At 49.3% G+C, this 22,363-nt stretch overlaps 3 protein-coding genes and 1 non-coding gene across 4 annotated transcripts; 3 read left to right on the top strand and 1 right to left on the bottom strand.

The window, feature by feature from the left end:
* The first annotated feature begins 4,903 nt into the window (after positions 1–4,903).
* Positions 4,904–7,183, top strand: EI90DRAFT_2215995 (uncharacterized protein). Its single transcript, XM_039052699.1, has 9 exons — positions 4,904–4,959; positions 5,017–5,491; positions 5,621–5,781; positions 5,881–5,985; positions 6,051–6,072; positions 6,146–6,259; positions 6,332–6,379; positions 6,476–6,555; positions 6,682–7,183. Exons 2-9 carry the CDS (start codon positions 5,216–5,218, stop codon positions 6,866–6,868), a joined length of 993 nt encoding a protein of 330 aa, XP_038911865.1. The 5' UTR covers positions 4,904–4,959; positions 5,017–5,215; the 3' UTR covers positions 6,869–7,183.
* Positions 7,184–7,255: 72 nt separating this feature from the next.
* On the bottom strand, positions 7,256–9,140 carry EI90DRAFT_3074198 (uncharacterized protein). The gene is made up of 10 exons (XM_039061491.1): positions 8,936–9,140; positions 8,805–8,874; positions 8,702–8,747; positions 8,619–8,647; positions 8,456–8,536; positions 8,223–8,372; positions 8,123–8,150; positions 7,924–8,060; positions 7,832–7,842; positions 7,256–7,754 (listed from the first exon to the last, which is right to left on the bottom strand). The coding sequence occupies exons 1-10, from the start codon at positions 9,028–9,030 to the stop codon at positions 7,325–7,327; spliced, it is 1,077 nt and encodes a 358-aa protein (XP_038911866.1). The 5' UTR covers positions 9,031–9,140; the 3' UTR covers positions 7,256–7,324.
* A 5,068-nt stretch (positions 9,141–14,208) lies between these two features.
* EI90DRAFT_3074209 (uncharacterized protein) lies at positions 14,209–14,798 on the top strand. Its single transcript, XM_039061492.1, has one exon. The coding sequence runs from the start codon at positions 14,270–14,272 to the stop codon at positions 14,654–14,656; it is 387 nt and encodes a 128-aa protein (XP_038911867.1). The 5' UTR covers positions 14,209–14,269; the 3' UTR covers positions 14,657–14,798.
* A 3,218-nt stretch (positions 14,799–18,016) lies between these two features.
* EI90DRAFT_t199 lies at positions 18,017–18,090 on the top strand. The gene has a single exon. It is a non-coding gene; the product is annotated as a tRNA-Ala (tRNA).
* Positions 18,091–22,363: the final 4,273 nt, after the last annotated feature.

Below are 22,363 nucleotides of genomic sequence, written 5' to 3' on the forward strand. Positions count from 1 at the left end.
TGCCAGCTGCCAAAGATGGACAATGCACGGTACAGTACACAAGGGGACTAGTTGGAGAACCACCGAAAGTCAAGGCAAGGCAAGGGGGGAAAAGCACAGAGCGATAAATTGGGTATCTCCATAATGATTCCGCGGTCATGCTCAGTTATCTAGGGGGAGGTTTTTCTCAGCAGGGTGGTCACGGGTGACGGGAAGACGCGGAATTTTTTGCAAATCAACAGACCAATGATTACATAGTGTGATCGCCCCTGCCAGCAAGTTGAAAAAGGACTGTCATGTCAGCTCAGCCCAGCGTGGGAAATTGGAGGCCATGCATGAACTTGCCGCATCACTCCCTTCTTTATATGTTCCACCGTGCATGCCATCGCCAACAAAGTGAGGGTGGGTTGAACAAGCGCTAGTCAGCTTTGATCGTCATGACCCGATAAATCGCCCATTGTTGTTATGTGGCGCACGGCGGGGATGCTCGAGCGGGGGAAAGATCTCTCTAGACATAACATTGTCACCGCGCAGCGGTATAAGTAGCCAAGGTAATAACAAGATATCAGACAAAAGTGATAAAGAAATAAGATGAGAAGACCAACAGTGCATATAGTATGATATCAATAACTGATATGAGCGCTCATGATATGCGTTCCAGCGCGTCGTCATGGCTTGCTCAGACAGCCAGCAGGATCCATAAGAGAATCGCGTGCCATTGACAAACGTAACCCCCCGCAGACGCACGCAGACCGAGAAACAGGAGCAGCCAAGTGCGGATCACACCCGGTATAGGTTGAAAGCACCAACGTAGCTCTAGCATTCTCCCATGTACGCATAACACAGAAACCCACCCCGACAACACCACCCAGAGCTAGAGGACTCCGTCAACCCGACCATACCACCTTATCACGGATAGTCAATCCCCTTATGCAACAACGGGGGGAAACAGTCCTCAGTTATTCGTTGGCAGGCTGACGCTTATATGCGGCGGTTAATTCCCCCCTGGATTCAGGTTCTCCCAACCCGGCGCTCTAACTCATGCCCATGTCGAATCCAAGCCTTATACCGTACCAACAGCCCGGCGATCCACAAGAACGAGGCCGGCGAAATCAAAGCCCCGTACTCCAAGGCACGGATGCTACCAGAAAGTCGTTGTTGCATCGACACCCCCCACATCGATAGAGGCCGGAAACACCGGGCCTGAACATTCTATAGAAGAGAAGATAAGAACTCGCGGTGGCGTCGGGGTGACAATGGAGGAAAGTGCCTGCGCGCGTAGGAAGAAAGGGGAAAAGGGGGAAAAAAAGAAAAAAGGCAACCTAGGTTGGTTGATGGGAAAGCCCCTTTGTGGCGGAGAGGGGCACGCGCACGCTTTGAGCAGATACGCACTGAACTTCCGCAACTCCTTCACACCGCATTTCTATGGGGGTGAGGGGGTACCATCCGAGTCGCCACAAAGCGAGGCGAGTGATTTTTTATTATCAGACAAAGCGCAAAACACTTTTTTTTTTTCCAATACATAATGAGCTATGTGGACCCCAATAATATATATCATGGATATTTATCAACACAGTTTATTATTTCGAGTGGAAGGGCACGTACAAAGTGGGTGCATAACCAACCACTTGAAGACCAGCCAAATCGATCGTATAAACTACTTACATGCAAGTCGAATTGAATTCATCGATTTTTTTTTTTCAAGCAAAGTTTCGAGTCCGTGGTAACTAGTCACGCCGGTTTTGATTACATACCGTCGGCGGCCCCCCCCCTCATCTCATTCGATCTTGAGACTAGCTATAGCTCGAGCTGGATAAGGAACTGACAGGACCTGCTAATGAAAGCCGCACTTGGGGGCGAGGGGGGGGGGCCGAGATCAAAGTTCGCTAGCAAGGCCTCGACGCCACTCAGCTTTAAGTCCATGCAAGGCTCCTTGGAAGTTGAACTGGAAAGTTTGGAACAACCGTGTTTGACACATCATGGAGGCCCGGTTGGCCGTGAAGGTGAGCACAGGAGATGGTCTTTGCCTGACCTCGTTCGAGCAGTTGGTACCTGCAATTGAAGGTCGTGGTCGAAACAAAAAAAAAAACACACACACAAGATGAGATGGGTCGGGAATGTGGTTACGTACCGATTCGTTGCATGAATTACTACTACCTTGGTGTAGATCCAGAGTTAAAAAGTAATGGACACGCATGATGTTTGGGTAACCGTTGATCCTCCATGTCTGCATTTATCCCCATCTCTTTGATATCCGTGCTTTTCAGTGTCGCAGGCGGCCAAAAAAAAAAAAAAACATGTCCGATTCGATATCTAAAAGAGGCGAGGGTTAGTAACTTGTTATGCTGCTAATATTCGGTTTGCGACCGACAAAGCCGTTGCATGTTTCCATTCGCAATGAATCGGGGGGTAGGGGCGGCAAGCAATACGAAAAAAAGCGTCGATAGAGGGCTGAGGGAGCCAGCATACTTGGAGAGACATCTACTCCTTCTCTGTCTTGCTTTTTTTTTTTTTTACAATTTCCATGAAAATCGATTAATCGATCGATCGTTCTTCTGCTGTGCCAGAATCCCACACTGAGCTGTTCGATCCATCATTCATTCATGACAGTGTTGGTTGTAGGCGCAACGCAGGCCATCTAAGATTAATCGCCATCTTGAAGGTAAAGGTTGCTGAGGATTGCGGAGAGCTGTTACATGACGGCACCCCTATTTGGGGGGGGGTTCGCAATTCATCGAGAGCGCGCCTTCTAACACACTGAAGGGAGGTGCATGCATGGGAGCCACTGGAGAATTCGGACCCAGGGAAGAAGGGGGGGTTTCCCAAGCTAGGTCGGGGAAAGGTATGGGGCAAGTGTGTAGTATCCTACCTATGCTCAGAAGGAAACGGTGGAAAGAAGCGCGCATGCGCGCGTGTTCGGTTGGATGGGGAGTTGTCACGGAACAAAGCACCAGCCCCAAGCAGTTTTCTCATGCACGATCGATCGCGAATTAAACCACAACTAGCACTAGTGCAAAGCGCGCATTCCGACCGATCAGCAGTACTGATGGATAACACGACTAGTAAGTACACCATGCCCGTATATGCTGACTGTGACTTCAAAAAAAAAAAAACAGCGCCGTTGCATGTGGGTTTTGTCTGATGGCCTTCCCTCGTTCTTTTGCCCCGACCCCGGCGCTCTTTTTACTAAGCCAGTGGCTTTTATGAAAACTATGACACGGCCGCCGCACTTGAGCAAAAAGCTCGTCACGAGGGATGGATATGTATTGAGCGCGGCGCCGGACGTTGATTTGCCGGAGACAGAATTTGAGTAAACACATGACGGTGATTGCCGCCCCTCCCCCCCAAGCCACGTTAGGGTCATAACGATTGGTACGGCTAATTATGTAAGCTTCAGAGCCGGACGGTGGTCTCGGCTTCCGATTTAGTAGTGAGAAGCATTGGCTGCGGGATCATTACATATGTAATTTCCATGTGCAAAGAGAGGCAAAAGCGGGGGGCCATGACTCATTTACCTCAATCAGGCCATCATCAACTCGGCAACACCGGCCAACTAATGCCCGACGACGGATCCAGTTTTCGGGCGCGGGCCCTAGTGGAACACGAAGGCCTCTCTTGTAAGACGGAAATTATCCATGTATACGTGTTGGGCAATAAAACAACGGACTTTGGGGTCCAAGTGTGCAAAACCAGAAAGATGACATATAATCGAACCAACAGCTTATGGCTACCGTGCATCATAATATGTACAGGGGTATCAGCCAAAAACGAGGGGATCAGCAGAATAAACCCGGCAATATGGATATGTATATAATGTTTGTTTTAATCACAAGCGGGATCGGACCCTGTTATCCGAGGACAAGCCGCTACAGTACTTCTTCTCCTTCTGAAAATTAAATAATGAAAATCGATTTTTGATCAAAGGCTGATTAGGGGCCGTACCCTGGACGGGAAGGACTCAAATTTGTGTGTGTGAGATATGTAACTCAATCGAATCCAGGCACGTTGAACCCTCCATCGCAGAAGAAGGCTCTCAAATTTTGATGGTTCAATATTTGAAGCAACCCTTTTTTCCCTTTTCCTTTTCCTTTTTTTTCCATCAAAGTTTGATGAGAGGACGGATTCAATGTGCACATGCAAAGTTGCCGTTCAGCGCTCAATGTTATGTTTACTTGATTGTTCTTCCACGCTTACAATGGGTGGTGGCTTGGAATCGGTTTCAGGGTCTGCGGCCTTTCCAGGGAACTGGCGCGCGACGGGTGAAATAATAGAAGCAGCGAAACGCGTGATGGAACGAGTCAATTTGAAGGAGATAGCGCTTTACCCATGGTACATAAAGGTGTCATTATTTCAATGGTCGATCGTGGGAATCGTGTCGCAAATCACGGCAATCGCCACATTCGTTTCGCCACACAATAAATACAACGTCTATACGGAAATTTGGTCATTTCGGACTTATGCCCCTACTTAAGCTTTTGGGTTGTGGCGTATCAGTTTTGCCACCGGGAGGAATATTACCGAATCTGAAGATTTGCGCAAGGGAAAGAGAGACCCCCTGTCTTCTCGTCCTCCTCCTATTCGGGCATGAATGAACCTAAAAACGACGTCTATATAACTGAACTGAAAAGCAATCCCCTTCCAATCGGTGGCTCTGTACTAATCCCGATGTATGGGTTATTCAATTCATCTGAGTGTAAGCAACATGATAATAAAACTGTCCATCGCGCTCAGTAAACCTGATCTCACCCCTACCAACACATTGACTTTCAGCTAGTCACCATCTATACCATCTTGATAATACAAGTGGCAGCAATCAATGAAACTTTGAAAGTTGATGTACTATTGGCGTTGATGTCCCTGTGCTACGTTGTAGCGGTAATACGGTGAACTAACCCAACAACCCCCGCCGGTTCGCAAGGCAGTCGGTCTGGCGGTCTTCATGGGAATATTCCAAGCTTGACAGGGTTCTCCTCTAATTATGTACGTACAAACGTTTGCAACTTGAGTACCATCGCGCGATAATAATTAGTTCTACAGTGCTTAAATAGAGGCCCTTCTGGGCTCCTTTTCAGCAGCACCACATCCCCTCCCCCTTTCCTGACCACCGCCTCTGCCGATCCACTTCATCCTTTGGGGCCCGAGTAGCATTCCGATTCGCGAGAGAGCTTGACCTCCCCCACAACCCACACACTCCCCGTTTTTTTTTCGTCGCTTTCAACGACTCATTCCCGCCTCGATGATTCCCCTCGCTGACAATAGTCAAGCCCCTTCCACCACCACCACCATCATGCGTTCACGATCCGGGTCATCTCTGGAACGTGTCTCCGATGCAGTCGATCAAGTGAACCTGCTCAAGAGCAAGCTGAACAAGACTGAACGCGTCGTCGTTGCCGACGCCAGTACTCAAGAAGAGTCGTCTTGGAATACCCTCAGCACGTTTGATTCTCAGAAGGATAAGACTCAGTTTAGACAATACGTCGATGCCACCGATACCGTCAAAGCCTTTTATGCTGTAAGGGCTTCTTCTTCTTCTTCTTCTTCCTCTTGATATACGCCACTGTCTAATCTGATCATTTCTTCGGTTGTTCTTTCTTTTTGCTTACCTTTTGTGGGTTCTCTTCTCTTCTCTTCATTCACACAGGAACAACACACCAAACAAACCGTTGCATTCAATATCGACGTTCGCGTCAAACACCGCATACGTCCAAAAATCAAAATGTCCGTATGGGAAGCTATCGAGAAATTGAATACTTTGATCGACGAGTCTGATCCGGATACTCATTTGAGTCAAATTGAGCATTTGTACGTAACAACCACCTCCCCCATCTCTTACTTATTATTTACTCGGACACGCCGTCGACTTCTTCTTCTTTTTTTTCATTGATTGGGGTGTTGTTATAGGTTACAAACTGCCGAAGCCATAAGGAGGGATGGGAAACCGGAGTGGATGCAAGTCGTCGGGTTAACTCACGACTTGGGCAAGTTGCTCTTTTTCCTAGGATCACAGTACGTTTTAACTACAGCTTCCCCCCTGTTTCTCTTTGTTCATCCTCTATGTAATTTTTGTCTAGGGGTCAATGGGACGTCGTCGGAGTTCGTATACTCACCTGCGCTGAAAACGCTAACCGCATATTGAATTAACCCCCTTTTTTTTGCGGCACAACAGGATACTTTTGTTGTCGGGTGCAAGTTTGACGAGCGAATCATTTATCATGACACCTTCGTTGCCAATCCAGACTTCAACGATCCAACTTTCTCAACAGTAAACGGGGTGTACACTGTGTGTTGTTCGGTTTTTCTTTCCTTGATTGCTTTTTGTCATAACGGAACACACACACACTCTCTCTCACAGCCTGGATGCGGACTTGACAATGTCATGCTAAGTTATGGTCACGACGAGGTAATGCATAATACTGTCTGTTTTCCAGCTCGGGGAACTTGGATATTCACAGGGGTTTGTGTTCGTTTGATTATTGGACACGGATCTTTTTGTTAGTATCTCTACCAAGTCTTCCGAGAGCAGAGTACCCTTCCCGAAGAAGGTCTCGCCATGATCCGATATCACAGTTTTTATCCGTAAGTACCCTTTTTACATTCATCGAACCTCTTCTTCCTCTTCTTTTTCCCCACGTGAAACTCACGGCTTTTGTTTTGTTTTTTTTTTTGTTTTTCGGTTGCTGTTGTTGTTGTCGTCGTCAAAAGATGGCACCGCGAGGGTGCTTACACTCACTTGATGGAACCCCGAGATTACAAATACCTCGAAGCGGTCCGAGCATTCAATCCATACGATCTATATTCCAAAGCGGATGCGCCTATGCCCGTCGAGCAACTCAAACCTTATTATATGGAATTGATCGAAAAGTTCTTCCCTTCGGTGTTGGAGTGGTAGCCCTGCTATTCATATATGGACGGGGGTCAGGGGGGGTTCTTTTTTTTCTTCGTTGATTGATTTTGTGCTGGACACACTTCCTTTGGGTCTCTCCGCAGCTGGATACCCTAATGTGTTTTGTGCCGGGGGGCAAACAGCAGAAATAGGAGTCATCTTTGGATCTTGGAGCGTGTGTTGATGGTGTTATATAGCTTAGCTTAGTTCAGATGAGTATAGGTATAGTGGTACTGATAGAGGTATATAGTTTGGTTTTGTCGATCCTATCACCAACCAAAGCCTGTTTTAACTTAATATATACATAGTCAAAAGGGATTTCTGTATTGAAGTCAGTGCCAACGTACAGAAGCCGCCGGATCGCACAACAACATTTTGGAAGGACAAATACAGAGATATATATCCCCGTATGATGCGCTCAATAAAGTACTTGGGTACAACATTACTTAAAAAAAAAAAAAATTACAACACAACAAAAACGATCGAAGCACCGAGGAGCACGCCAGTGCCAACGAACGTCATGAGCGAACCCGAAGTACCAAACGTTAAAGATGTAGCGCCCCCGGAGGGTTTACTCTTAGTCGTGCTAGTACTAGTACCGGTACCAGTACTGCCACCCCTCCCAGCAGCAGACGAGGTAATCGTAATCACGCTATTGGACAAGCTCCCAGTGAACGAAGGAGCAGGGGAGTTATAGTTAGATAGCGTAGCGTAGTAAGTGCAAGAAGACGATGCGCCGGGTGGGTGTGCGGAGGGTGTTACGGGATCCCCTTGGTGGAAAGTGGTTGTCACACCGTTGTCGACGTATATTCCCATGGGGAGAGTGGAATCGCCTTGACAAGACGAGAATCCATCGGAGTAGTTACCTGGCATATTCCAATTACATCCCAGGCTGCGTAGTAGAAAGTACCGAGGGCGCGGGTAAGCGGTTAGGGCTCAATTTTCTTTTATCAAAAATTTTTTGCTTACACATCGTAAATCTGAGGAAGGAAGTCAGCAAGCATATCGGTCTAGTTTGAAGGCAAGGGGGGCACGTTGGGGGTTAGCAAAAGCTGACTTACATGTTCACAGTATTGAGTACTTCCGGGCTGGTCGATGCAGACGCGGAAGCAAAAAAATTGTGGGCCGTCAATGAAATTCGTCCATTCGTGATACTGGCGAAGAAGGCGGTCATTTCCGTATCCAAAGACAAGACCACCTTACATAAAGGGTGTAGCACGTTCAGCCGTTATTGTCGTTGAACACACACAAGACGCGTACCGATAGGATTGCCAAGGCCGTCTGCACCCTTGATGGGGGGGGGATAAACATTAACGCACGTCAGGATCGGAGCTACTATGATCATTGACCATTGACTAACATGGGGATCCAGCTCTCCACCCGTGTCGTTTGCTGGGACGTTAACTTTTGTCAGGTCACCTGTACCGGAGATCTGGATGTAATTTGGGGTTTCAATGAAGTGGGCGCCAGTAATTGCCCCCGATGGGAGAAGTCGAGTACCATAACCACTCTATAAGAGGATGGGACCAGGCCAACCGGCGTGCAGGCTTGATCAACGAAAGAAGAACCCGAAATTATCACGAATTGACGTACTCGGAGACACCAAGCGACTTCGAGACGTTCCGTATTTCCGATACTCGAATTACCATATGGTGAGGTATTATTTGGAGGCGCCTGATGACGGATAGCGTATGGGGGGCATCCTCAGTGAAGCGCTCTGCACAGACAAATTTTGGATTCCGACTCGGACACTCACCCAGATACAGAAATCATCCACAGCACTGACTAGATCCTCATACTATAAGTAGTGGCGCATTTATTGGGGGATGGGAGACTCGCCATAACAATTCTGGCACATGCTGTTTTGCGAACTTACAGTTCCGCACTATGGAGCCGTCAGTCACTGTCACAGCCAAGAATATTCGCGCCATCAACACTCAACCTGATTAGTTCCATATTGGCCGTTCTCAGATTTTTGAGGTGTATCGTAAGGCAGGTAGGTGGCAGTATAGCTGAGTTAGGCAGAGGCGTCATCCCCGGATTTTCCTTGGGCCACGGACGTATTTTACTCACGAGGGAACAGGCGCAGTGAACGTCTGAGCGGAGACCAGGTGGCTGCCAAGAATAGCCAACAGAGTGAGAGAGTATACAGTCATGGTCTCTATCATTATTCAAGGTTGGGCGGAGAGACCAGAAAGAGCGAGCTGGAGGCTCTAGTTGTGTGCAGTGCGCATTGTTATATGACCTAATTAAATGAATTGTGTTTCGGCCAGAAGAGGGAATGCGCGGGCATCAGTTTTGGGCAAGTTACTCATACCGATGGTAGGTCAGGCTGCACAAGTGCCGGAAAAATTTACCGACGAGTACAGTACCAACAGCACGGGTTCATGCGTGTAATAACATTCAGTCAAAGTGCCATGCAACGTTGCGAGAAATTGCCAAAAAAAAAGTATCAAGAAAAACCCAGATCACTGTACCCAACACACCCAGCAGGATCGCATCAACACCAAGAATATATAGGGAAAAAAGTAGCCCGGTTCTGAATCTGTAGTTTTGCAAACGTATCATGTAAACCTGACTCCGTCGCGAATGTCACGCAAAGCCCCCAGCCACCACACATGTCGAATCCCTTGAGGCATTGAGTTTGTCATGCAAGTCCGCTTTATAAAAGCACCCAGTGCTGCGTGATCCCACCGAGTTTGTCTTGTACATGGTACAATAAGTCAGTGGTAAGTAAGCACTTCTGTCGTCTGGTGATCCACTGTACTTATCCAAATAAGCCGGAAAATTAGGCGATGGAGAGCTTATTAATAGAGCGATGGCTAGCATATCCGGAAAGGATCCTCTTGAAAAAGTAAACGACGTTTTTGGAGACGACTTTGTTGGTATGGCACTAGACTAATCATTCCAAATTTGCTGTAGCCTTACCCAAACGGCTGAGGTCCGCTTCCGCGGATGAGGAGCCAAAACGTCTCAACGAAAATCTTGAGGGTGGCCCCGGCCTGCTCTTTCTAAACCCAGCAGGTTCCGACCGCCGCACAAGGCTTGGTCTGCATTAACCGGCCATTCGACCATTACACTGTTGGGTCCCATTGAGTTACTCCAACCGGAGCTCGGACAATTCAAGGATGATGTGCGGTGTCGCCGGACAGCATGGGCGCAAGGGCCTCTTCAAGAGCTCACTACGGCTGCATGCGAATGGCATGATGATGATAATGAGACCTCCAGTAGGTCGGCAACTTTCAAGGCTTTGAACGACCACGAGATTCCCATGGAGCCGGGAGTTGTCCGCAAAACTGAGTGTACTGAGTTCAGAACGGACGGCGACTGGAAAGTCACCATCATCATGCCGCCCACTATTAGAGAATGCGAAAGTGATTCTGGTTCTGAATGCATTATGGGGACAGAAACCATGGGAGACTCGCCATAACAATTCTGGCACACGCTGTTTTGCGAGCTTACAGTTCCGTGCTATGGAGAAACCACGAGACTGAGCCGTCGATCACTGTCGCGGCAAGTATTCGCGCATCAACACTCGACCTGATTGGTTCCATATTGACCGTTCTCGGATTTTTGTGTATCGTAAAGCAAGTAGGCAGCAGTATAGCTGGCGGCATCCCTAGATTTTCCTTGGACCACGACGAGGGAACAGTGAGCGACTGAGCGGAGACCGGGTGGCTGCCAAGAACAGCATCTATTGTTACGAAGTCATAGAGGCTGGAGTCCTGCCTAAAGATCAGCCAACAGGGTGATAGAGTACATCGCCATGGCCTCTATAATTAAGGGTTGGATGGACCAGAAAGGGCGGGCTGGAGGCTCTTGTGTGGTACGTGGTATGAACCAAGCATCATTATGACCTAGGCGAATTGTGTTTTGGCCAGAATTGAGAGGGAATGAGCGGGCATCAGATAGCGCAGTATGCCGATTGGATCTGGCGAGTTACGATCAGAGCTAGCAGTAAAGACTACGCAGACTCCTACGAAGTTGCGAATAAACGGAAAGACGACTGGGTAGGAGTTTGTGAACAACGATGAGGTTGCCTAGGATAGACATAGGCAATATGTAAAAAGTGACGCTCAACCCTTAACCAAGCTACTTTTTTCTACAAGGATTCCTCTCGGACTGAATGACGGAGCCGGTCCTCAATTGAAGACTTTTGACCATTCTTCCGGGAAAGAGCCGCTTCTGAGCGATCCCCAGGACTGTCCACTTGCTATCGTGGTTGCTTGGACACGAAAGGGTCGGACTGTTCAATATTCCAGAAGGCAGCGAATATATGGTTGAGCGAAAGACAATCTGCCCAAACCCAATCATGGTCATATTGCGTGATATGCTTGAGTCAGTCTCATGCTGCATCGCGTGCCGATGAATCTCTCGTTGAGAGCGTTGCCAACCGTAGGTGTTGATAGTGGAGCCAGACTTCCCTCGCATAGAATTGGCTCGGAAGCGACCGAACAGAACCTGAATTGCCCTCGTCTCTTGATCTTCGCGACTGGCGCCCTTCCGATCTTTCAGGGTCCATCAGTTTTATGAGTTCTGCCGAAGGGCGGGCTAAGTATCTTCCATCGTGTATTGTGGCCGCGTTGGTGCTGTCACGCGACCCTGGCGACCTGGATCTTCGCTTGGCTAATATTTCCCTAGCCTTTCCCAATTTTAACCATTCTTCGCCTTAGCCCTTTAATATAGGCACTCCCAACTGCTGCCTAGTGAGTGCGGGTACGATGGTGCGCTACCATGGGAGGCGCGGTATGTTAGAATTCTTGGTATCATGGCGTACGCTATGACCAACTCACGTTTGGGGATGTTGAGTCGTGTGATGTCTTAGATTTTCGCCAATTACCTTTCTTGGTGACATCCGTGCCAAAGTCAGTGCGCATTCATAGCGCCTGACTATAAAGGACCAATTTTTGGACAACCCAACCTTTCCTCAGTTCACGTACAACGGGACTGAGGTGAGTTGGTTATATCTTGTTTGTCCTTCATACACCATGTATTAAACATTTGTCCACCAGCGGTAAACTCGCTAGGTGATTATATTTCTAGTTCACGTACAACGGGACTGAGCGATAAACTCGCTAGTGCATCATTTCGTCGTATACGGTATGCCCTATCTGTTAAACAGCTGGGAGGCTGGAATATTTCAGTTCGTGGCAGCAATCCCGTTTTTAGGGCTGCTTCTCTGTCTGGCAATCCCCATTCTTCCTAAAAAGGTGCAATCTCAAGACACATGGTTGATCCTCCTGGCAGCTTTTCTCGAGTAGAATTCGAAGCCTCGAGGGAACAACGACGATCGCTACAGTACATTGAAAATAAAATAGGCATTTACGTCTTCCCATGGCCTCCGATTTGTTGGGTGAAGTCGCCTCCATGCTGGCTCGGCGGTTGTTGACGCTTGGCCGGTGTATTAGCTTGCTTCTGGAATCGACTGTTTTACGCGCGCTAATGATCGATACCCACCTGCTTCCAGGTGTCCACACATTTTTGTTGCTCTCTCTCTCTCTCCCTCCCTCTTGCAGAACCTCTCGCCCACATTCTGGGCTTGCGGTTAGACTGTACTAACAAAAAATGCATCATTAATGAACTTAGCCTTGTGAAAATGTCACCGAGGCTGGAAGGGTGGTTCCACCGAAGCTTATTCCCAGGTACAAATGAATTGTGCGCGCGCAATTGAGGCCACGCTCTAGGCACGCCTTCTCTAGAATACGTATTTAAGTGGACGTGTTATCACTGGGAGATTTCTCGTCCTACAAGCATCCAACTCGTTCCCAGAGAAGGCAGTCATGGATCCACCGTTTGCGCATTTTGCTTATCTCGACCCCTTGATGGCGCATATCCGCGAGTTGGCGGATGATATATCCTACTCTGAACTTCATGCATCTGTGACGGGGACTTTTCCCCATGTGTAGGTTTGACCACATCAGTCATTCACGCATCTCCTCTCACTCTTATTTCAGTCTCTCGATGCACCACTCGACCGAAACCAATCAGGAAATTTCCGATCGTGTCGTACACCTACTTTTCAAGGACGAATCCTCAGCTCGTGCTGCATTGTCAACAAGGATTTTGTTGAAAGACCAGCGATACGACATACATCGGGGACCATACTGCGGGATGTGTACGTTTTTGCTCTTTCTCGACTTGACCCATTGTTGTTGATATTAAATTAGTCGAATTTTTCAAGGGACTTCATGCAGTGCAGACCTTACCTCAAGGTGAAAAAACCAGTAGTTCTGTCTTCCCCATCTCTGATCTCATGCCAGCCGGTATAAAAGATCGGAGTCGCCGAGGAAGCGATGCATCAGCCACAAGCGCAAGAAGTGGATTCGGGCGACGGATCTGGGAGGCTCTGCCTCTCAGAAAGCGCACCTCTTCTCAGTCCACTGTTGACATGTCGCGTGCCGCGACCCCATCTTCCAGGTCATCTTCGCGCATGTCCGTTGAGAGAGAAGGCACGACCGATCTTGATGCAACGATTACGCAGAAGCCCCAATCAGCAATGCGGAAGTGTTCAGAAGTTAAGGGTCGGCAAGAGTCCAGAGTGCACGAAAATCTGTTGCCTGGATCTACGATTTCATCAGCCGTGTCATTACCACCGTCACCATCCTGTCAATCGAAATTAGTCGAGAGGCTCCCTACGGCCGCCCCTGAAGCGTACAAGATAAGTGACACTGGTACGATGGTGAAAGTTCCCCAGGAGGGGCTGAGACCTGAAATTGGTGAGTCTCGATGACCTGATTGAATCTTCATTGTCCATGATGCGGTGCCTTCGCAGACATCGCAATGTTCGAAGGTATCAATCCACAGCAATCTGCCAAAAAGATTCTCACCCTCCCGGCCCCTGAGCCAAAGAATGAATCTCCTAAATCACTTCCTGCGCCATCGCCACCCAATGCGACAGATCTTCCCCCCCGGTCGAAGTCACCTACTTCCAACGTTCCGAGGCGAGAAAGTTTACGCCAAAGGATCGTGTCACAGCCCCCCAAGCTTGCCATAATACCCGCTACTCCATCTCCAACGGCGACCTTTCAAGCTCGCAGCCCGGCCAATAGGTCGTCAACTGCAAAGCCACCCATTAATCCCAGGGGAACCCCGACTGAATCTCCGCGCCGCAAGAGAGTATCATCCACCTCTCCTCCCCTAACTGTCAACCAGAAGAAGTTTCTCCGAAATGCTAATAAGGTGGAGAGCGGAGTCGGCTCGAGCAAGCAATCAGCAAGTCCTCCCAGCGAGCCGCGGCGTCAAGCAAAATTTCCGTCTATTGAGGCCACTATAGAAGAAGAAGCAGATGGCGCGCGCTCGTCACATGGGAGAGATAACGCGACTACCTCTACTCATCGCCCTGTACCCCAGATTCCTTTGACTCCATCACCAAGAGTGACTACCTCCAGACCTCTCACTGCTTCCCCTATGAGCAATGCCGGCTCAGAAGCAGATTCGCGGGCTTCTTCTCGCAAATTGGTGCAACGGATGACATATCCTCCACCTGCGGAAACGGCACTTCAAAACACAACTGCAAGAAACCGATTGGTGTCCACAGCCACTGAGGCGCCCAATGGGAGGCAACGAGCGGCGGCAACAATCTCAACGCCCATTGCGATGCCTTCGAAACGAGCACCTACTCTCTCCCTGAAGCCCACCGCGGGTTCTCAACCATTGAATCCTCGACCGCTTGGACCACGCGACCGTGTATCCTCCCAGAGCCAGAATCCCCGGTCCCGTTTCCAAACGCTACTAATCGGCCCGAAGTCACCCACGCAACCTTTGACTCCACGGAGTTTGACCGCCAGGAGATGAAAGCTGTTTTCCGAATTGGGCGTGGGCTGCCAATTGGGGTTCATATAGGTGTCCTCTATTTTTTTTCTGAACTGGAAGCAAGGCGCATGTAATCGGAAATCCAAAGAACACATGCTGTGTAATACACGACTTCATGATGCCCGGCGGAGTTTGTGACTGACCCGTGTGTGTGTAGTTCTGGATATTTATCCTGCAGACTGTGTCATTTCGGGAAATGCCGAACACAGGGTACAGGGGGGGTTCATGAGGGCAAAACCAGACTCCTTCCCAGTCGCTCACATGATTTCTCCGAGGTTTAGCCGCAACTTACGTTGCCCTCCGAAATCTGTCGAGCGACTGGTACAACTTGCAACACGTGATGTTCCCACGCTAAGTTGTAATGAGTTGTACATAGGTTATGGAATATAATTTTTAGTATTTACGCATGCGGTCATTGCAACCCGTGGAGACTAAGGGAGCACATCCAAGGTTGTGAAGTCAATATCCGGGGGTGCGCAAAGTTTAACAGTATAGAAAAACATAGGATGAGGCCGGAATAGGGCCGGGGTCGGACCAGATGAGAGTAGACCACTGAATAGAATTGTCGGCACAAATATATGTAAATACATGTTTTGAGGTTGATCTCCAACCAACAGTTTATATATTACTTAGTTACCAGTCACTTGTTTGTGCCCGGTGGCATAAGTGGTATAGCATTAGCTGAGGCTATGCAGTCTTTTTAAGTGGCACATGTTCGATTCTCACTCAGGAAACTTTTTTTTTCATACCCTCCATTCCTTAGTGTACAGAAAACAACCATTTCACACAATTATTCCATGGGAGGGCCCAAAAAAAGTTTCCCTAAGTGAGAATCGAACATGTGCCACTTAAAAAAACTGCATAGCCTCAGCTAACACTATACCACTTATGCCACCAGGCACAAACAAGTGACTGGTAACTTGTCAGAACTGTGCGAATCTTTGCTGATGGTAGCCATAGGTGACCAAGCGTTGCCCGCTAGTGGTACAGGCGTCCTACACATGACCGAGCTTTAGCGAGGGATAAACCCCACCGATCTTGAGGCCAAGGCTACTTAGGCGAGTGAGCTGGGATTTCGGCTTCAACGACTCGAGGAGGAGCGTTGCACCTCATTCTTGACGTGGTCCCGATACTTCAGAAGGTCGGAGGTCTTACAGGGGACAGAGGTAAGCTTAGGGGTGAGTTTCTAGTTGATTTCGAACTACAGTACAAGCATTAGTTACAAGCTGTATATAAGTGCTAGGGAACTGAATAGGGAATAAGTCGCCAGATCTCGTGGAGATTGCGGGCGGAGAAAAGAAGGAGGAAAACAAACAAAGAGCATGTGTTCAAGACAGCGAAGGTCAAGCGTGACCTTCACTGCGAGGTAACAAGGTGCGGCGAAACATGGGACAACAGGTTGCGGTGCTCTGCGCTGCTAGGTCGTTCAACGACAATTAGGAGAGGGGCTGCGGAGAGGTGGTGGGAAGTGGTTAGACGGTGACGGGTGGCAAGCGGAGTGCGCGGGGAGTGTTTGGGCGTGGGAGAGGGTCAGGGAGGAGGTTGTCTGGCCCTGGGGAACGCCGGGTCGTGACATAACTAAGTAATATATAAACTGTTAAACTTCGTGCACCCCCGGATATTGACTTCACAACCTTGGATGTGCTCCCTTAGTCTCCATGGGTTGCAATGACCGCATGCGTAAATACTAAAAATTATATTCCGTAACCTATGTACAACTCATTACAACTTAGCATGGGAACATCACATGTTGCAAGTTGTATCAGTCGCTCGACAGATTTCGGAGGGCAATATAAGTTGCAGCTAAACCTCGGAGAAATCATGTGAGCGACTGGGAAGGAGTCTGGGGCAAAACCTATTTTCAGATGACATTTTAGATTAAGTTATGTACAGTGAGAAATCGATTGTTAAGTGAAGAGTGTATGTTATGAGAAGGAATGTGTGGGAAAATCGCGAGATCGATCAAAAGCATGAGACTTGACATTTAAAACGCCAAAATTTGATGTTTAAACGTGAATTTTGGCATCTGAACATTGTGATAAATTGTTTATGGCATTTTTTGATATTATTGAATGTGTTTTTATACCCCTCAAACGCTCTGAATATGTTTTTAATAACTTAATAAATGTGTCATAAATGCTTCCTACAGCATCAAAATCGTCAAAAATCCGTCTCATATAACACATAAAGTACCACCACATCTGACCAATGTATTCTCATCAGCTGTTGGGTAGTTGTTGTAAATAAACGCCATGAAACGTTTCCCAGGCGTTTAAACAATATATGGGATTTTCCGACATGTTGGAATATGAGTCACATGATTAGACTAAACCGGGAATACTGTCCCATTATGACCATAGGTTCATTCCCACGGGTTTCGGGGATTGCCAGCTCCTTCTTGCGTAGTTCATCCCTCAGTGTGACATCACGTGAAAATATTGAACTGAATGAAAACTGAATTAATTTGCTGTTTCCGGCAACTCCCGGATACCGTGGGAATTAATTGTCAATACATTCATCTGTTCAAAGTCTCATTGTGACATGTGACTGAACCAATGGTCATAATGGGACAGTATTCTACAGGTTACTAGGTGCCTGTGTAAGTGCTGGGCATAGAAGAGCCTGGAATGTTATTGAGGAGTATAAATATGGGCACTGGAGTGCCATGTGTATTTTAGTTATATTTCTTTCTATATTGCATCTGGACTGCGAGTGAACTGCTGAAGCAGGTTGCCATATTTGGAATGCTGAATTTACAAGGGTGGGTCAGAGTGAAGGGTTGGTCAGCAGAAAAAGGTCAGTCAGCAGCGAAGGGCCGGTTGAAGGCAAGAGGCTGGTGTTGTAAATCCGGAGTTCCATATATGGCAACCCGCTTCAGTGGTTCACTCACAACCCAGATGTAATATAGAAAGAAGAAGAGAAACTGTAACTAACTAAAGAACATACAGTGCTAAAGCACCCATATTTATACTCCTGAATAACATTCCAGGCTCTTCTATGCCCAGCGCTTACACAGGCACCTAGTAACCTGTAGAATATTCTCGAATATTCCGGTTCAATCTAATCATGTGACTCATATTCCAACAGCTGGACAGCAGAAAAGGGTTGGCTGGTGGCGAAGGTCTGATTGGTTAGGTAATTATCAATTACATTGTAGTTACATTGTAGTTCATGTACTTTAAACTGAGTGCTTATATGTGGCTAGTTCATACTTTAGTGGGACATTTCCACATGTGTTCATTGTCAGGGCACACCTGCCCGACCTGCCTCCACCTGGGCCTACCTCACCTGGTACCCCTTCTCTCACCCTGCACCTGTTGAAATAACCACCTCAGCCTATCAGGGTGTATGGTGTAATGGCTGTGCACACTGAGCTCGCGATCCAGAAGACTGGAGTTCGATTCCCAGTATGTCCAACTTTTAGGTTTCCCTAAAAGACCACGTGCAAATTCCAACAGCACCCCTCCCTCATATCCCTTCCCCCTCTATCCCTCTTCCACTTCTATTTCTATTTCTATTTCTATTTCACACGGACGACCTTTCCCTTATATCTATGTATTATTGACCTGCCTGTGATGTGCACACGACATGCCTAGCCCCGGACGACCCTGGATGGCTCTAGGGTGCAACCCAGTGCGCATGTGTGCAGCATACGCCCTCGGGATCCCCCATGGGGACACCCGGGTGACCGTGGCTGTATGCGGGGTGACGTGGCGGACCTCATGTGACCCAAGCCGCATGTATATAAACACACCTGAGGTGGGAACCGAAGAAGTAACCTTCTTCTCAACATTCCCACTTCAGGTAAGTAGCATAGTTTCCCTTTTAATAATAACTCAACATTCCCACTTCAGTCTAAGTGGCCAGGGACCGCTGTCCCGCATTGGGCCTGCCAGTATGCATGCCCAATCTACCCCCTGTGAGGTCCTTAGCACCGGACGCTATGCCCGGACCGCCTCGACCCCGGACGCGTCCCTGACATTCATTTGAGATGGAGTGCTTGCTGGGCCCATACGAGAATTTAAGAAGTTTTGGAGTATTTTGGATGAATTGGGATTTCAATTCTTGCTCCAGACCAAATTCCTAAATTTGGGAACCGGCACCCGAAATGATGGATACTGCCGATTGAATTGAAGGGGGGGGTCTCGCACACTGCCCTAATCCTAAAAAGGGACATGATGTTTAGGATTTCCATAACTGACCCCCCATGGACTACAGGCTGCTTGTGAGAGCGCCAAGGGCAGGGGTCTTGAAATAAATACACAAAAATAAAGTAGATATAAGGGATGCATTCGATCTGGGGAGTCAAGTCCTATGACTGAGTAGTTCCCTAACCATTTCCTCTGGGGAGTTTCCACTTACATGTGATCGGATGTTATGCTGCCGGTTATCATAAAGGTAGGGGGATTCCGCCTTTCAGGGCAGGTGTTATCTCTTGGGGTTGGGGGTCTATTTAACGGAGGGCTATAATAATGTACTCAGTCTCCATTGTCATATCCGTACAATCCCAACCTCCGCTCTGGGCTCCCGGAACTCCGAAACCGACTCTTGGAGCCCTACTTCCCTTCTGTCACCTTCTCCTTGCCGACTCCCAAGAGGTTATCCCACCTCCGGCTCCGACACCACCTTTGGTCTGACTCTGGAACATTCCAGGTCCGTGTCAGGGCTCGGTCCTCGATTGGGGACAGTCCGACCTCAGGCCTAGGTGTGTGTGGTGTTCCAGGTGGCTGGGTGCTAGACGCTGTCCTCAGCTCCTCAAACTCACTGAAGGGACTAAGCAGGGATTTGTCAGGATCCGGACCCCAGCTGGGAGTGGCCAGAGGGCGAGGCCGGGTGTGGAAGCTGGGGTACTCTCCCCAGGTGCTAACTCCTCGAAGTCACTGAGGGGACTGGCCTCAGCCTTCACAGGGAATGAGCTGCTATTCATTGAAAAGCGGGTAAGTACACTTGCCTTCACAGGGAATGAGCTGAGAAGAAGGGTAAGCTTCTCAGCCCCCTGTGAGGCCGACACAAAAGGACCCTAGGAACTATACAGTTCCCGCTTGCTGCCGACTTTCCATAACGGGTGTGACCCGTGGGAAAGTTCTGGGCGAGCTGCTCACCCAGAATGTTCCCACGGTTGTGGCTGTACATTTCTGGGCGAGTCGCTCGCCCAGAACGTTCCCATGGGTTCGCGCGCGCGCGTCATTATGTGAAACAGTGGGGGAAGGATAAGGGGAAAGGGGAAATGTGGAGAGAGGGTGGTTAGGGAAAGGGTGAGGGTGTCTGAGGGTGAGTGGGGTCAAGGGCTGTGCCCTGACAGGATTGAGTTGAGAAGAAGGGTAAGTCTCCCTATTCCCCGCTTGGCTACTATAAAAGGGAAGTGTACTGTACAGTTTGTAACTGTCAGGGACGGTACAGGAGAGGCAGGGGTGGCGGTGTAGCCCCCGGCGCTAGCGGCCCGGGCGGCGGCGGAGTGGCAGGAATGTATAGCGAACAGCCCTTACTTGGGCTCGTGTCCCTGTCTGGCTTCTTAGGCTGAAGCAGTAGTGATTGTTATTAGGATGAAAGACTAAGCTAAACTAAAGTAAGACACTTGCCTGAAGCAGTAGTGAGAAGAAGGCTGCTTCTTCGGTTCTGCTTCGGCTCGGTTTATATACAGGTGGGAATGGGTCACGTGGGGGGTTGCCACATCAGCCTGGGTGGAGCTGGGTTATCGCGGATGGCTCCATGGGTGGTCCCAGGTGTCAGAGGGGAGAAGTACAAGTGAAGATGCATGGTGTATCCGGTGGCGCAGTATCCATGCAGGGTACTCAGCGCCGGACACGTCCATGCTACATGGGTAAGGGGAGAGGTCGTCCGTATAAAGAAAGAAAGGAAAGAAAGAAAGAAGGAAGGCAAAGGAAGAAGGGAAGAGGGGCAGCAGGAGGGTGCGGCGTGGAGCAGAGCAGTGTGGCATGCCCTGACATCACCCCCTCCTTAAGCCGCTTTGCCTCGAAGTGGCTAGGGGGTTTTCTCGCTCTCTTCCTGGGGCATCTGGGTGTGCTCTGTAGAACTCCTTGATCTGGTCGCATGTGTTGGCCAGGTTGTCGCGAGGGAGCCATTCGTTTTCGGAGTTTGGCCAGCCCGTGAACTTCACCAGATACCAGAGCTTTCTGCAGTGCCAGTGGGAGTTGAGGACCTTCTTGACTTCGTACTCTTCCCCTCCGTCTACGATTTCAGGGCCTGGGCAGGGGTTGGCGGGTCGTTCGGCGATCCCATCTGGACGGTAGGGCCAGACGTTTGTCACCGATACCACTGGGTGGACTCCCCTCTGTCGCGCTGTGAGCTGGAGTTTGACGGTGGTGGGGGATACAACCTTAAGGATTTTGAAGGGGCTGGTCCATTTGTGGTCTAACTTCTTGGTAGGGTGGTCCATGGTGTAGTTTTGGGTGCTGAGCCAGACTTGATCGCCTTCTTTGTACTTGGGCGCTACTTCTCGGTGTCAGTCATAGTAGCAGGCCATCTCTTCTGCCATGTGCTCTAGCGCCACCTTCGCCTCTTCCTGCATTTTCATCAGTCTTGAGGTGAATGCATCTGCGGCTTCAACTTCTGATGCACGTGTGGGTTCCATCCCCATCCTGGGGTGTTGGCCTGTGTCGAGCTCTGTCAGGGCACACCTGCCTGACCCGGCCCCACCTTGCCCGGTGCCCCACCATCCGCTCCTCCCGACCTCCCCCCTCTTCCCCTTTTACTCTTCTCTTTCTTCTTTCCTCTCTTCTCTCTTCTCTTTCCTCTTTATTCTTTTCTTATCACATGGATGACTTCCTTTGTATCAATGTACCATTGACCCGGCTGCAGTGTAACGTGCCCGGACCCGGACACACCAGATGACCTCCTGCATACCGGACACTCCTAGGACCTCTTACGGAGGTACCTGGACGAATGCAGCTGTGTGCGTAGATGACGTGGCGCTTCCCATGTGGCCTCAACCACATGTATATAAACACACCCTAAGTGGGAACTGAGAAGCAACCTTCTTCTCACATTTCCCTTGTTAATAACAATAACACATTTCCCACTTTAGCCTGAGTGGCCAGGGACCCTCGTCTGCTTTGGGCCCATGGTTACGCATGCCTGCATCATACCTACCGGACCCTCAGCCCTGGGTGATACACCCGGGCGCTCTCGACCCCGGGTCGGTCCCTGACAGCAGAAGAAGGTTTCAACCCCATTTCCCCCCACCTCCCCTGCCATGGTGACACAAGAACAGTATGACGACCTGCTGGCCCAGTTCCTGGAACTACAGGCCACCGTGGTAGCCCAAGCCCAGGGCCAGCCCGCGCACACGCCCACACCACCCAAAGTCGCCCCCCCCCCACCCCCTTCTCAGGAGTCAACGAGGACCTCGACCGCTTTAAGGCCGAATGCGGGATCTATCTCTATGTCCGCGCAGCCGAATTCCCCAGCACCCTCTCCCAAGTCCTCTTCATGCTTTCCTACATGAAGGGAGGGACTGCAGGAGCATGGGCAACGCAACGCACCATGGCGCTACTGAGGACAGGCTCCCCTACACCCACCATGGACGAGTTCAATGCAGAACTTGACACCATGTTCCAAGACCCGAACCGGGCAGCTACAGCCCGGCAGAGGCTGGCTACCATCCGACAGGGAAGTGACCCCGTGGACAGACTCATCCAGGAGTTTGAGATACTAGGGCCCACCTCGCAG

The sequence above is a fragment of the Cantharellus anzutake genome (genome assembly GCF_015039405.1).
Source record: "Cantharellus anzutake strain C23 chromosome Unknown EI90scaffold_57, whole genome shotgun sequence".
In the NCBI taxonomy this organism is placed as follows: Eukaryota; Fungi; Basidiomycota; class Agaricomycetes; order Cantharellales; family Hydnaceae; genus Cantharellus; species Cantharellus anzutake.

What these genes read in the sequence shown, in the direction of transcription:
- EI90DRAFT_2215995 (XM_039052699.1), top strand. Translation starts at nt 5,216, where the DNA reads ATGATTCCCCTCGCTGACAATAGTCAAGCCCCTTCCACCACCACCACC. An exon ending in TTGAGTCAAATTGAGCATTT is followed by an intron (nt 5,782 to 5,880) that starts GTACGTAACAAC and finishes GTGTTGTTATAG; the next exon opens with GTTACAAACTGCCGAAGCCA. An exon ending in CAGTAAACGGGGTGTACACT is followed by an intron (nt 6,260 to 6,331) that starts GTGTGTTGTTCG and finishes TCTCTCTCACAG; the next exon opens with CCTGGATGCGGACTTGACAA.
- EI90DRAFT_3074198 (XM_039061491.1), bottom strand. Translation starts at nt 9,030, where the DNA reads ATGATAGAGACCATGACTGTATACTCTCTCACTCTGTTGGCTATTCTT. An exon ending in TTCACTGCGCCTGTTCCCTC is followed by an intron (nt 8,875 to 8,935) that starts GTGAGTAAAATA and finishes TGCCTAACTCAG; the next exon opens with CTATACTGCCACCTACCTGC. An exon ending in GCCAATATGGAACTAATCAG is followed by an intron (nt 8,748 to 8,804) that starts GTTGAGTGTTGA and finishes ACGGCTCCATAG; the next exon opens with TGCGGAACTGTAAGTTCGCA.
- EI90DRAFT_3074209 (XM_039061492.1), top strand. Translation starts at nt 14,270, where the DNA reads ATGAGCAATGCCGGCTCAGAAGCAGATTCGCGGGCTTCTTCTCGCAAA.